Source organism: Saccostrea cucullata, unplaced genomic scaffold (assembly GCF_032062105.1).
Source record: "Saccostrea cucullata isolate Sc308-1 unplaced genomic scaffold, CSIRO_AGI_Scuc_v1 ctg462, whole genome shotgun sequence".
Lineage (NCBI taxonomy): Eukaryota > Metazoa > Mollusca > Bivalvia > Ostreida > Ostreidae > Saccostrea > Saccostrea cuccullata.
This window is the reverse complement of record NW_026931071.1, coordinates 406,685-420,530: the sequence shown is the minus strand read 5'-3', so window position 1 is coordinate 420,530 and position 13,846 is coordinate 406,685. Positions and strand designations below refer to the sequence as shown.

The following is a 13,846-nucleotide window of genomic DNA, read 5'->3' as shown; positions in this document are numbered from 1 at the left end:
ACTTGCAACAGCTTGGCGCAAGTTAATGCCAAAAAATTGATTTGGACGTCAATATCACATAATTCAATATGAAAAAGAGGCAGATAAGGAACAGTGATCGTCGCCCGTGTGGCGCAGTGGTTAGAGCGTCTAATCTATCTAGAGTAGCGGAGTAAGGAGCTAATCCTAATGTCGCGGATTCGAATCTACTGCATGATTTGAAGACCTGTCCTTCGGATGAGACCTTATCAACCGAGGTCCCGTGTCAAAGAAGGTGTTGACATGAAAAAGACCCATCACTGCTCAATAGCACTAAGTGTCGAGTAATATTTTAATTCGCAAGATATTAAATTTTATCATTGCTTTCGACAAAAAGAAATGTATATTGTATATTTAACATAATCACATGATATTTTGATAGTATCAAGTATTGAAAAGAAGGGAAGAAAATGTTTGCATAAAAATTCTGTCTTTTATTTAGATTATGAATGACGATAAAAAAAAACCCCCAAAATGTTACGGAAAGAACGGTATGTCAAGATCAATTAGACAAACAAATGCTTTAATCATTTCTTGTGATTTCAGATATGCTTTAAAAATGGCCAAGAAGAGGTTGTGCTTTATCCGAATAGCTATACTCATGTGGATATCATGTAAAATGATTAAATCCTTCACAATAAATCCATTTTCCAAATCCATTTGCCTTTATTCGGCTAAAAAAGTCGATTGTTCCAATAGAGGTTTGAAGAACATATCATTTCTCAACTTAAAACCCGAAATAAAAACCCTGGACCTATCCGAAAACAACTTCAGTAATGTAACTGATAATTTTTTCGAACCGATACGGAAGTCAAAAATAAGTTCTGTTCATGAAGAGATGTCAAATTAAGTATATATCGCCCAAAGCATTTGCTCTTATTCCGAACATACACACCGTTGATCTGTCTTTCAACAATCTTACTATCAGCGCTCTGAGGCAAGGTTTGAAAGGTTTCAATGGCTCCAGTATAGAGCATCTTGACATCTCGAATATCATTTCAAGTAAAAAGCCACAAACTCTACCTCGACACCTTTTCCGAAGTCTCCAAAATACGAAATTAACCAGTCTAAAGATAAGAAGTTGGAATTTAAATGAAGTTAATGGAAACATTTTTCAAAATCTATCTTGTCTACACACATTAGATCTAAGTATGAATAAGATATATTCTTTCAAAATGAAGGGGCTCTCGAAAATTAGACTTTTAAACTTGACTTGGAACAAGATGATTTACTTACCGGAAATGTGTAATAATCAAAACAGATCACTGGTACCAAAGTTGAATAAACTGTATCTTGCAATAAATCATCTTCTTGATTCACAAGATTTCCAAAAACAAGGACATTGTTTACCGAATTTATTCTATCTCAATTTATCATTTAATTTACTGGATAGAATCAAATCGAATTCATTTTCAACCCTAAAAAAATTAGGAATATTGCGCATTGGAAACATGTTAACATATGATTTAGTTATAGAAGAGGATGCACTCAATTCCAAAACATTGAAAATGCTGTTTCTTGGAAGTTATAAAAGAGTGTCAAAGGATACATTCAATCCAAAAACACTTTTTAAGAAATGCAGACAGTTAACAAGACTAGAAATGTCGAAGTTTGATTTCTCCGATTTTTCTATTGAAAATTTCCGTGTAATGATATCACCTCTCAAAAATCTAAAGGAGCTTATTTTACGTCAGAATAATGTGAATAATGTTCCTGATACGTCCAATTTTCCCAATCTTACCTTTCTCGATTTAGAAGGAAACATGATTCGGCAAGTACACAAAGATTTTTTTCAAAACAACACACAACTTAGGAGCATTAGTTTAAAAAGAAATCAACTTACAACAATTCGACAGGATACCTTTACCGATGAAATGTGGAGGGATCCAAACCTATCCATAGATATATCGTATAATCCATTTGCTTGTGACTGTGACCTTGAATGGTTTATCATATGGGCGAACAAAAAAGGTATAATATCGAAAAACAGCGATTATCAATGTTATTCTCCCGAGGAATGGAAGACAACTAGACTTGATATCCATATCCAAAGTCTAAAGACTAGTTGCCATCCAGTAAATAGAGTGTTTATCACAGTTTTAACTATTTTTTCCTTCATGTTTATATTTCTTTTTGGATTGATACTTGCATGGAAGTTGAGATGGGACATTAAGTATTATTTACATACTTGTAGATGGAAGGACGAAAGACGAAGTAGATATCAAAAAATTATTGATAATGAGTTAATAGAGTACGATGGATTTGTGGCATACAACACACGTGACCGGAAATGGATTATGTCAGAACTTGTCGATGTCATTGAACAAAAAGAACATTACAAACTTTGTCTTCATGAAAGAAACTTTTTACCAAGTTGTGCTCACGTTGATAACATACTAGAAAGTATTGAAGCCAGTAGAAAATTCATATTGGTACTTTCTAACAATTTTATGAGTGACCAATGGTGTAATTACGAAGCGATCATTGCCAATCACAAGTTAGCAGATGGAAACGGGGACAGAATCTTTCTGATTTTGCTAGGAAAAATCAATTCCAAACATTTCACAACCGCGCTGAAAACTTTATTAAAAGCTGTAGAAAATGCAGAATGGACCTTGAACGAAAATGGAAAGAAATTGTTTTGGAAGAAACTGAAAAGATTCATGGAAAAGTAAACAGATAACTTCAACATTCAGGATTTTAATGGAGCCAATTTTACTGATACTTCTTGTAAATTCATGATGGTTTTGTTTGTTTGTTTTTAACACCCGTTCGAGATTTTTTCATTTATTTTCATCAGTTGCGGGTGGAAGTGTTGAATATTTAGACTTAAATTGTGAGTGTGTGCTTGGATATTTAATGTTTTATATTTTATTTCAATTGATGGATAAATAAAGAACTATATGCGGTATATTGCATATATTTGCCCCCACAAAAGTCAAATTTTGAAAACTTCCTAAAATGTGCTGAATTCTATAAATTGTATGAGAAATATAAATTAACAGAAAATATTATAGTGTCAAAACAATTTTTGTTTTGAATGTCCGATTTTATATCCTTTTTCAGAAAGAGGACAAAATGGACAAAATTTCAACAATTATTTAAAATTGAATGTTTTATATTTTATTTCAATTGATGGATAAATGAATTTGCTCAGTACAATATATCTGCTATGAAGGGAATTCTGTTTAACAAGTGATATATCTCCATCAAAGATGGGCAAAAGATTACCGAATAAAGTTCTTTTCTCAGTACAATATATCTGTCTTTTAACAGGTGATAAGCCCTCTCCCATCATAAAGGTCAATGTGATTTCATAAATTTTAATTTTAGAAGCAGATAAAAAAAATTAAAATTCTGTCAAAATTATAAACGACTGACCCTTTTTAAGGAATACCTGAAGAATGTTCATTATAAAGGTTGATTTATTCTTACCTATATTCTATAAGGAATATTTTTGAAAATGTTTACTACTGTGGCTAATAGATTTTTTTTTTTTTACAAAGGATTGCTTTATACAATTTTTTGCTTTATAAGTGTGATAATTTTCGTTTACTCTACCTTCGTTAATATAACAATTAAATTGCAGTCAGATTGATAGTGTTCAGTGCACTCCTTAGATGTGATGTTTGTCAGCAGGAATTAAAAAATACATAACTAAAAGAAGCAACATATTGAAAATAACTTTAATCTTGTAAATAGAAAAGCAAACAAAACAATCAAATAAATAAAAATAAATAAATAGAATTAATACTAACACAAAATATCAGAAGAAAAGTTGAATAATACATAGGGTAAAAAAAGATGAGATTTTATCCACAACACGGAACACTTAAAGAATTTTATCTTCCTAACAGTGTCATCGAAACAGAAGCGAGTCATGATCATGACTTAGATTTGTAATATAATAACATGTTAAAAAAGAAGAAGAAAAACAAATTAAAACAATCGAACAAACAATGGTTAAGCACAAAAATTTGACGTGAAATTTTAATTCTTAAATTAATTAGTGACAAATAATCAATTTTCTTACTAAGTAAGCATAGTCACAGAGATATTTATCTTAAGTCAGTTAATTAATCTTATCTAAATTTTAAAGCCCTTAATTTAAACAAAATTTTTTTAATCGACAAAAATATATATAGTTATGTTCCTAACTTCAAAAGCCAAGAGAGAATTTGGTTAATATGGTAAATATTAAACCTGTAAAACGGGTCATATACGGTACCAATTTTGATGAACCAGATGGGCATTTCATTTAATCGTGTCTCTTTAAATGTATTTCGAAAACTTTAAGTGTTATTGATTAATTAACGCGATACAAACTCTATCTTTTAAGAAATAAGGAAATATTGGTGGTTATTGAGCTTGAATTAAAAATATCTAACAAGTATGTACAATAAAATTTCTTGAAAATATATAATTCTGCACAATTGTAAATCAAGTTTTGCTACATGATTTTCAACATCCTATCAAAACACTGCTTTTTTTATATGAGTGTTCAACCCCCTGCTACCTAAAACTGAAATTAACGATCGTTACATCATTGTTTCATTGCAAGTTTAATCTTGTTCCAGAAAAGTTCCCTTCCAAGAGAATGTGCCTGTGGCCATCTTATGTAGGTCATAGAACGAAATAACATGTGCAAAGAGTCCGTCATGTATTTGCTCTGTATTTCTCCCAACAGCACCACAATTAGTACATTGGCCCCGTCATCAATCAGTCGATTCTGTGCCACCAAAGTCTCGTACTGACACCATTGACTTTTTGCAAAGCTGTTTGATATTACCAGAATGACCTTCCTACTTCTCTGTATGGTGTGAGAAATTTGTGAGAAAATGGTCCTTCCAGGAAGGAAGTCTCTCTCGTGAAGACATAAGCGATATTGCTCCTTACCCTCAAGTTCCGACATCAGGTTGGAGATAACCCACGAACGATCATCTTCATTGTAGGCAACAAAGGCATCAAATAAAAAATCGGACTCATCCGTTCCTTCTATTTTTTCATATCCTTTCCGTGATCGGAGGAGATAAGCATAGTACTTAATATGCCATTTGTATTTTTTGTAGAGAACAACGAGAATGATCAGCAAAATAAAAATGGAGACTGCAGTGATCGCAATCACTCCTTGTGTCGACAAAGAATGACATTCATAATATGATGGGTTATAAACCGTCAAGGTTCGGTTGTACAGATTTATTGGAGAGGAACACTGGTAAGATTCTTGCTCTTTTTGGAACAAAATACCTCTCCTTTCTATAAGTACAGAGTTTATGAACCAGTATAGGTCACAGGTGCAAGCATACGGGTTGAAGCGAAGGTCTAGAAGAGAAAGACTATCCAGTGTTGAAATGGAAATAGAATTATTGTCAATCACACTGAATCTATTTGCCGTTAATGATAAACTTTCAAGATACTTCAAATCTTCAAATAAATAAGCATGTAAAGTGCCAATAAAATTGCTTCCAAAATCCAGTATTTTGAGACGAGTCAAATTAGAAATTATATGAGGAATTTGTAACAGATGGCAATCGTATATAACAAGCTCCTCGAGGTTGATCAAAAATTCCAACAATAAAGACATATTTGCATTCATCAGATCAAATCGCGCCATCTTTAATATCATCAGCTTTGGTATGTTGTGGAAAACACAGCTTGAATCAAAAGATGGAGGATATTTTGCACCGATGTTCCCAATGTGGAGTTCTAGCAGAGAGGTGGAAGATAAAGATCTTTCCTCAAAAATATTTTCTACACTGAATAAATTTTTAAGATAAAGATTTGTTAAATTGGGTAGGTGGACAAATGTATCGTTCCTCAGAATCCGTATTGGATTGTAAGAAAGATCCAAATGAGTCAGAGAGGTCAAGCACATTGATGACTTTTCCAAGTTTTTCAGATTTGAAATGTGGTTTTGTTGGACATCCAAATACACCAATGATGGAGTCAAAGACTTATTATTCGAATCACAAAATAATGGAAAAAATATAATTTCGTTTAATTTTAGAGATAATATCGAAATATTGCCCAGCCCCTCAAGCGATATATTATATATTCCATTGTCATCGAGCGTGAGATTCTCGATGTTTGGTAAATTTTCAAAAATGGAACTGTTAATTCTGTTTTTTATTTTGTTCTTATCCAGAAAGAGTTTCCGTATTGACCTGCTTTTTACAGCAGCAAATCTATTAATATTTATTTTTGTTCCAGAGAGGTCGAGTTCTTCAATTCCTAAATTTAATATATCCGATAAATTTACTTCCTCAAAGACATTGTAACTAATGTTTAAGTGTGTAAGATTCTGAAATCCTTTGAAGGCGCCGACGCCTACCACAAGAATGTTACATTCAGACAAATCTAAATAGTTCACTTTAAGTTCCCTGGACACATTCTCAAATGTCTTACTTGTAAGATTCTGGTAAAAATTCCCTGAAAGATTTATTTTCTGAATTCCTTGTGGAAGCCGTGGTATATAAGTGAGATTTTGATTAGAACAATCTGCAGTACGACTGTAGCACCGACAGATGGATGGACAATTATTTGCTGCCACAGTAAAAATACAAAATAAGACCCAAACTGTGCTGCTGCTGGTGAAGTCTCTAGGCAGAATTCCCCACATTCTGCAATAATATTAAATGTTTATATTTGAATACACTTTCTCTTGTACATTTGTAATTGCAGATTTAAAAAGTTCTTGAACCTTTGAAAAAAAGAACACAAAAAATATTAGTGTTATTAGAAAATAAGAAAAACGGGATTAGCTGCTATGTCAAATTTGTCAAATTACATAATAACAAGCAACATTTGTCTTCTTAAAAGACTTCCATTCTAATTATTTTAAGACTCCCAATGTTTTGTGTTGCATGTATTCTATAGGTTTAATATTTTGAATCACACTTTCTTTTATTTTTTTGTACAATTGTAATTGCAGATTTAAAAATTATCATAAAGTTAATAATCATAAAGTTATTGAACCTTGGAAAAAGTTACCAGTGTTTTGTAATTAAAAAACTGCAATTGATCATTATGACTAAACTTTTTCTCATAGGATATTACAATATTAAGCAGTTCGTATATCGGATCAAGGTACAAGGTACGTTAAAAATTGGAATAAAAATACATGTATGTTACTGCATTGTTGTAGAATAAAGCGACAGAAAATACTAGTAATAGTGTCATTAAGAAATTAAAAAAAAAAAACCTAGATTAGCTGCTTTGTCCAATTTGTCAATAATAGTGCCATTAAGAAATTAAAAAACCTACATTAGCTGCCTTATCCAATATGTCTATTAGCTATGATATTGCAATTCTATAGTGATTCTCTCGAAGTCATCCAAATTAACAATAAACACTGAATAAAAATGATATACAGTGTATGGACAAAGTTGTATGAATTGTTTGGTATCTAATTTGGAACTACTGTATTCTGTGGGTGAATGTCAAGGTAAAAAAGAGCTGGATATACAATGTTGTAAACGTTTCAAAAGCAAATCTGCAAGATTATTTATTTTGAAGGCACTTGTAACTTACGCAAATCCTAAATCTGCTGTAGGAAATCGTTAATACTTGTTCAATAATGTCCGTATTTGTGAAATAATTGCTTAAATTTCATCAAATACAAGTGAAGTCTAAAGAGGGTTTCATTGATGGTCATAGAATTCTCAAATTCCGGAGAGAGTGAAATTTTATCATTGCTTCCTCATTTTTGTTGTTTAGATTTAGATTCAAATTAATTCGTCACAACATGATTGAAAAATAAGTTTCTGTAGATTTATCGCGTTGCTGTATTTTGACTTTCAATACAAACTCATACGTATTATAAGTCATACATGTATATCTAAGGAAGAATGCAATAGAAATATTGCTCTTATACGAAAACTTTTTACATATTAAGATATGTGTATTAGCATTTTCAAATCCTGTTCAAAATTGTTTTACAATATTTGAAAAATGAAATATATGGAGACAAGCATCAGTATTCCAGCTTAAAAATCTATTAAAAATACAAATCAGGAGCAGGGCAAACACAGACATCCTAATCATAAAAGGTTGCAGTACAATTACATGTAAGGTGACAAATGGAAATTTCAGCAATATTTTTCAGGAAAAAAAATACATTATACCTTACAATAATGGGCGATTCTTTTTAGGACTTTACTGATATCAGACAAATGATCTACATGTTGAGGATATTTTATATTTTCATTTAGAACAATCTATTGGAATTTCCATGGGTGCCAATTGCGCATCATTCTTACAACCAAGCTCTATGCTAAACTGGATGACTTTAACTTTTCAATTGTCATCTTCCCTAGCGTATGTAGCAATATACCTTCATCACATCATACGGAGTTTATATCTTTAAGTTGATTCGATGCGCAAGAGCATGCTCTACATACGTATAATTTCTAAAACGAGGTAAATTATTGACAAACAAGTTGATGAAACACGAATATCAACAGTCTTGTTCAACGTCACCCTTTCGTAAATTCTATGATCGATAGAATGACCATGTTAGAAAATATATTTATCATTGAGTAAAATGCTGGCAGACATTTTTCATACGAATTGTTTGTCTATTATTTACACACTGAATTGACGATGGATTCTTCCGTTATTTCTCGATCATGACAAGGTCGGCAGGGGATGCTCACTACTCCATGGCGCCTGATCCAACCTCTGATGTTTTGATTTTTTTTATGTTTTGAGATACGTGTTTGCTCTTCTCCTATTTTGTGTTGTTTTAAGGACTTTTGAGCTTGCATACTGTCCGTTATCTCCATTTATTTCATTTAGACTCACGTGATGTTGGAGTCACACGATTTTAGCATTTTTACCAAGGAAAGAAAATGTCAAGTAAATATATTGTAGGACTTATAACAGCCATAAGATAACTTTCCTGAATCGCAAGGTGCCCTTCCTTTCAAAAATGTACCATAGATAAGGATTACTGAATAAGACAAGCAGGACAGAGTTACACAGGAATTTTGAGGTAGTGACAAAATCAGTGTACTGTTATTATATCTTATCAGCAAAGCTGTGTTCATAGCATTACAGAAAATATAATTTTAAAAAGTATAGTGTAAAATATATACAGTTAAAAAGGTTCTTATTTTATAAGAATTAATTGTACGTCCTATAGGCAACAAAGCTTAAGATTCCAGCATTGATGAGACAGAAAAAAAATGGAATTCTGAAACTTTTTTGATGACACATAAATATGAATTGGAATGAGATAAACATTTCCATGATAATCAAAATAATTAAATATTTTTAAATATTTCAAGGGAAGCAATATACGAAATCAAGCCTCTTCTACAAGAGACAGTCTTTTAAATACAATGTTGCTAGAAATATTTTATATTATAAAGAAATTTACCTTATACTGTACCCACAACTTCTTCCAGACTTTTTTATCGACAATGAATTTAAGTATCAAAAGAATGTTTGCATTTCATGATATAAACTTCCTACATAGCAGACATCATTAGATTGAAAAGGAACACTTTCAGACAGTGATAACACCATAAGGAAGCGGACACTCTTAAAAATCACTAATAAACTAATAAATTCCTTATTATATAAATAAAACCCTTGAGAGAAAGAGAGAGAAGTAAATTTAATTAGATGTTATATAATTTTGATTTTGATTTTTGAGCACGCTTAATTGTGTATCGTAAAAGTTTGGGAATTTTTAATCTATGGTAAATTAAAGCATGTCAAAGTATTGTTCCAGTATAGACCATTTTTTAAAACTAGTGCTAAACGTAAAATTCATTCATGTTCAGACAAAAATTTTGTTAAAATATACACATAAAATGACTTTGGTTAGAATCAACATTCTCTGTTTCTGATACTAAACCTTAACATAAAAGTTTTAATACGACTCTTGCGTTAATATGTTACAAATATCTTATGAATAGAAATTATTTTTTTATTCAGATGTGGAATCTATGAAAAGTTTTGTCCTATTTTAAAAGTGTCTCCTTTTATATTTCAAAGAAATATGAAATTCAATGATACTCACTCACTCAATCCTCTCTGCGCCATTTGGTACCTGAGGCAGCTACAAGGTATTTCCAACTGGCTCGGTCTGCAGCTGCTCGTGGTGCTGTCTCCATGGATAGACCTCTACTCTTCAGATCTTTCAGGACAGTTCTTCTCCATGTCTCCTTTGGCAGGTGTAACGACGAAAAGTGACCCCCGTAGAATATTGACCGGGGGGTCGTTTTTCTACGTAGAAATATGACACCCTGGTCAATATTCTACGTAGAAAAATGACCCACTTTTCTGTAGAAATTATGGCTTTGGGGTCATTTTTCTCCGTGTGCATTGTAGAAAAATGACCCCGTAGAGTAATGACCCCTTGTCATTTTTTGATGCTAAAACATTCGTTTTGGCAGGAATATTTCTGTTAGGCGAATGTATACGGGTAATATCAAGCTGCCTTTTGTTTTGAAGTGTTATTTCTGAAAGCTTTTAAGCTTAGATAACGAACTATACAATACCTTTCATTAATAATACAAACTGTTTTATCCTCATTTAAGGAAAACAATATTAAAATGTTCTAACTAAAGGATACGCGCATTCATAGAAACGTTTATTACATTATATACAATAAGTTTTCACAGTTGTCATTTTAATCTTTAAAAAGGTTATTTTCTAGTTGCTGTCAGAAAAAAATTCCATAATTAATTAATTATGAATCTCTTTGATTTACCCTGGATAAATAATTTGAAAAAATCAAATTAATTTTTTCAAAATATTTTTTTCAAAAGTTTATACGTTTTTGATCCCTTCTTTTAAAACTGGCGCTAGCTTAGAAAATAAGATCTTATAAAAATATTTCAAGGTTTTCTAAGAATGAAGTTTTAAACTTCTTATAAAAAATAGGGATGATTTAATTTGTAGAAATAAGTACGAAATTAAGTTGCCTCTGACCTATGACACAAGGGAAAGAAAATGTGGTTAGCTCAAAACCTGTAAAATGTCTTTTGTCATTTGCTAGTGTCAACGAAACCTTAACAAATTGGGGGTTGTAGCATAAAACATGATTAACTACCAAAAAAAAAAAAAAAAAAAAAATTGCGGTCTTTCCAAAAATTGGCAAATGTAGTATCGTTTTCCCCGTTCTACATGTACTTACATATAATGATTTTAGGAGTTTTTCACCAATAGAAAAACAAAAACAAATGATGGATGATGAAAACTAAAGGATTTTAATTTAATGATATACTTATGTCCACATAAAGTTTCGGGGGGGTATATAGTTTTTCACCTGTCCGTCTGTCTGCTTGAATATTTGTCCACATAAATCTTGCCCATCTTTAGACTGGGTGGGACTATGGTTTCCATACATATTTCACAGGTGTATATTTGTGACAAGACCTTTTTTGTGTACAACCAATTTTGACCATAAAATTTTGACATTGACCTTGGAGTTTGACACATTTTTACCCCAAATTTCTACACTTTTACTTTAGCATTAACTTTTAGACGGTATATACTGGCATTTTATATCGAAGTAATGGCATGGTAGACGAATAGAGTTCATTAATTTGCAAAGGTAATGTCTATAAAATCACAGAAGAAAGGTAACAGCAACTATTGGTCAGGTATCTGTCCGCTAAAAGCGTTAAAAAGGGAAGCAGTTTTTTGAAATTATAGATATCTCTGAATGTTGAACTGCTATTCACTCAGGTGTAAATTTTTGCCAGTTTTGGTAGAATTTTCAATATCATTATAAGAACGTTCTCGGTGTGTGTGGTATTTTCTGTATATACTTTATACAAGGTAGTTAAATAGTGTGTATTTTAATGCACAAGCCCGCCCCTTCAACTTGCGTTGGAATTTCATAAATATTATGGATTCTATTCAAAATTACGCCAGACAATGGGCAAGATATGAAAAAGAAGACGTTGACACTTCAGAATGCATTAAATGTATCAGATGTATGTATGTATTAAAAGATTGAGGGGCAATATGAAAACAATATATCCTTCTGTGTTCAATAATCCAGAAGTGAGAAGAGTTAAATAGATTACATGATCAGTACATACTGGTCCCTACCGACAAACAGGTAATGATATTGTCTTCGTTTTTTGGGTTCATTATAAAAATTGTGTTTTAGAAGAACTTGGATTTAATTCTACAAGTGGTAATACCACTTATACTCATACTTCCCTGTCTGAGGAAGAAATTCTTTATAAAATCATATGTCAGTTTTGAATATTTTTAATATTACACAGAGCCAAAATGAAATTGAACTACCCTATATATATATTGGATTCCGAAATTTCATAAGAAACCTTACAAACAAAAATACATAGCGGGTTCCAGTTAATGTTCAACCAAAGATATTGACAGAAATGAAGGGAAAACTTCAAGAGTACTGTGCAACAATATATAGTATTCAAGAAGTGGTGTGAATCAGATGTGGATACTAAAAATTCAAAAGAACTTTTGAACAATTTGAAACCACAAGATTTTACCAAAATCAACAGCTTAAAAACTAACTACTTTTCAACTTTATACACAACCATTTCCCACGATAAATTAAAGTACAGAATTTTTTATATTATTGACAGCTGCTTTTTCAGTAAAAATAGAACTCGTTATTTTTTTTTTTTACCTGGTAATTGGTCATTTGCGAAATTATTTTTTAAAACACACTCTGATTACACACACAAATACTCTGAGTTTCTGATTAAAAAAATCTATGTTGTTTTTGGAGACCAGGAAGAAAAACTTGCTGTGGCCTACAACTCAATATTTAGATATATCGACGACGTATTGTCAATTTACAATGGTAATTTCCATTCCTACGTCGATATGATGTATCCAGGAGAGCTTGAGATAAAAGAGTCTGACACATCTGTTTCATTCTTGGATATTTTACTTGAAAAGGTCGTTAAAGGTAATCTAACAACCAAGCTATATGATAAACGTGATGACTTTAACTTTTCTTTCGTCAACTTCCCTTACTCACGCAGCAATAAAACTTCATCACCTGCATACGAAATGTATATGTTTCAGTTGATTCAATACGCAAGAGCATGATCTACGTATGAACATTTTCTTAAACGAGGTAAATCATTGACAAGCAAGTTGATGAAACAAGAATATTTGTTTAAAGTCATCATTTCGTAAGTTTTATGGTCGATACAATGGCCTAGTCAGCAAATACAATTTATTATTAAGTCAAATGCTGACTGACGTTTTTCGTGCTGATTGCTAGTCCATTATTTTTACATTGAATTGACAGCGGGTTTTCCCGTTATTTCCCGATCATGACAAGAATCACACGGCAGGTGTGACCGGTCAGCAGCGGATGCTCACTCCTCCATAGCACCTGATCCCACCTCTGATGTATTAGAGGTCCGTGTTTGCTCTGCTCCTATTTTGTATTGATTTGTGGACTTTGATATTGAATACTGTTCGTTATCCATATCCTTATTCCATACAGATGTATATGTAAGTTTAAATGTAAGAGCTAAGGAAATTGAATTTATATAGTTAAATAACGTTGCTTTTCTTGCTTTTATGCTATGTTTTTGGATTTGTAAAAAAAATCAAAGTTTATAGTTATCAGAAACATATCATGCCATTTTCGGGACAAAATGAATGAAAAAAAAACTGAATAAATATTCACTGGGATTCTGTAAGCCAAAAATAAATCCATACCATATACATGTACATTGATAGTGATGCTACTATTAATGAATGCAATCAAATATATGTTGGAAAGGATTTAAGTACTTAAAAAATTCCCTCCACTTGCATTTGAAAGTATGAACAAAAATCAGGACACACATATATATGGTTTTAT

General features: G+C 31.7%; 2 protein-coding genes across 2 annotated transcripts; one reads left to right on the top strand and one right to left on the bottom strand.

Annotated features, from left to right (window-relative positions):
• Positions 1-568: 568 nt before the first annotated feature.
• On the top strand, positions 569-2,866 carry LOC134231286 (toll-like receptor 7). The gene has a single exon (XM_062713225.1). It carries the CDS (start codon positions 849-851, stop codon positions 2,691-2,693), a length of 1,845 nt encoding a protein of 614 aa, XP_062569209.1. The 5' UTR covers positions 569-848; the 3' UTR covers positions 2,694-2,866.
• An 851-nt stretch (positions 2,867-3,717) lies between these two features.
• LOC134231284 (toll-like receptor 4) lies at positions 3,718-9,490 on the bottom strand. Its single transcript, XM_062713223.1, has 2 exons — positions 9,398-9,490; positions 3,718-6,638 (listed from the first exon to the last, which is right to left on the bottom strand). The coding sequence occupies exon 2, from the start codon at positions 6,635-6,637 to the stop codon at positions 4,562-4,564; it is 2,076 nt and encodes a 691-aa protein (XP_062569207.1). The 5' UTR covers position 6,638; positions 9,398-9,490; the 3' UTR covers positions 3,718-4,561.
• Between the last annotated feature and the right edge of the window lie 4,356 nt (positions 9,491-13,846).

Excerpts from the sequence above, each read along its gene's own strand:
- LOC134231286 (XM_062713225.1), top strand. The coding sequence starts at position 849 with ATGAAGAGATGTCAAATTAAGTATATATCGCCCAAAGCATTTGCTCTT.
- LOC134231284 (XM_062713223.1), bottom strand. The coding sequence starts at position 6,637 with ATGTGGGGAATTCTGCCTAGAGACTTCACCAGCAGCAGCACAGTTTGG.